The 1,637-nt window shown below is 26.9% G+C and overlaps 1 protein-coding gene across 2 annotated transcripts in view; it reads right to left on the bottom strand.

Annotated features, from left to right (window-relative positions):
• LOC106687677 (serpin B3) overlaps positions 1-1,637 on the bottom strand; it is a gene marked incomplete in the record, with an annotated part of 31,839 nt that overhangs the window by 18,256 nt on the left and 11,946 nt on the right. For both annotated transcript variants that reach the window (XM_067049184.1, XM_067049185.1), the window contains 1 exon segment: positions 1,182-1,235. In XM_067049184.1, coding sequence (XP_066905285.1) covers positions 1,182-1,235 — 54 coding nt within the window.

Here is a 1,637-nt window from a genome sequence, read left to right on the forward strand (position 1 = left end):
ATTTTGCTTTACGACAAGTTGGAAGTAGTTTTTTCATAAACAGTGATTCCATATTCCATATTTGGATCTGAACTTTATGATTTTTGAGTTCAAATCAAGAGAAGTAATTTATTATATATAGCAGGAAGGTAAAGCGGAGCATGGAGTAAATGAGATGGGTAATTCTGTGATCAGATTCTTTGAATAAAAATTAAAGACAAAAATGACAAAATTTATTCCATTTTTTAAAGTGATAATTGTGCTGGCCAACAAAAAATCAATTTATTATAAACCTATATCAGTATGTAATACATGAGTGTGACCAGTGAGGGGCAGCTGCCTCCCCCTCCCCCCCCCCAGAAGTGAAAAAAATTATTAATTTAATAACAAAATTTTTTTTCAAGCAAATAATATAATAACTAATAAATCACTGCTATAATTATATATAATTTTCTTAAACTTTTGGTTTCATTCGCCTTTTCTGTGCTGAAATTTCACAACCTAAACGACCATAGCTTGCCCCCCTCCCAGCTTTGATCCTGGGAATGCCTTTAATGTAATATATAAATTTCATAATATAGCCTAATGTTATTACTGCTCTGTGTGGTAAAAGAATCATGAACCTAAGATTTACCTACTCTCAAAAAATAGTTCTTTGGCCCAAAGAAAAACGCCGGTTTTTGATTTAATTACTAACAATCATGGCCTGAAATTATACTATTCACTCTAATTATTTAAAATCTTTTACAATTTTGTCATAGCACAATTTTATTTTTTGATTGTAATATCTGTGTTCATTTTCAAGCTCTCTTTAAATTTGTTTTAATTTACAATGAAAATATAACTTGGTTAATCTAAAGATCAGCATATCTTAAAAACTGGATAAAGTACTGGTAAAATATGTTTATTTAGTGAATTTAATTTTAAGAGATACAAATATCTATTATAAAAAATAAGAATAGAATAAAGTTTGATGTAAATATTTGAAAAAGTGTATTTTTCAAATGTTTATATGCTTCTGGTAAAATTATCATAATGTAAGTTGTGCCACTATTCAATAAAATCTGTGATATTTACACTACCTTGAACATAGTTTTTGAGTAGATCATTTACACTTTCCTGTTTTCATAAAGATTAGATATTGGGAAATCTAAGTAAAATTCATAATTCAGACAAGAAATTATTATGATTGAGTAATTTACCTGATAGAGATCAAGAGCGAACTTATTTCTCAATTCATGATATTTCATATCCATCTGTAATATTTAAATAGTGATCTTAATTAATATTTTAATAGTAAATTATCACTTCTTAATAATTTAATATAATAAATATTAATACAGTGTAATCTCGGTAATTCGAACTTTGGTCCTCCAACCATTCTAGTAATCCAAACTGGTGTAAAAGAATAAAACATTAATAACATTTGGTAATAACATTTCTGTTTTCAAATAAAAGTGCACATGGGTAAAGAACATTTTCAACTTCCTGATCTATAGGCAAGTTATTGTAATCACTGTGAAAATTGAAAGTGGAAATTTTTACACTGTTTTGATATCGGGTGATTATAATAGTAATCTAGTAATAATTCCTATGGAAGTGTTCATAATTTATTTTATTAGAATTAGAAATAAATAATATCTATTGTTGAAATCAAT

The sequence above is a fragment of the Halyomorpha halys genome, unplaced genomic scaffold (genome assembly GCF_000696795.3).
Source record: "Halyomorpha halys isolate HHAL.00 unplaced genomic scaffold, Hhal_1.1 Scaffold997.1, whole genome shotgun sequence".
Taxonomy (NCBI): domain Eukaryota; kingdom Metazoa; phylum Arthropoda; class Insecta; order Hemiptera; family Pentatomidae; genus Halyomorpha; species Halyomorpha halys.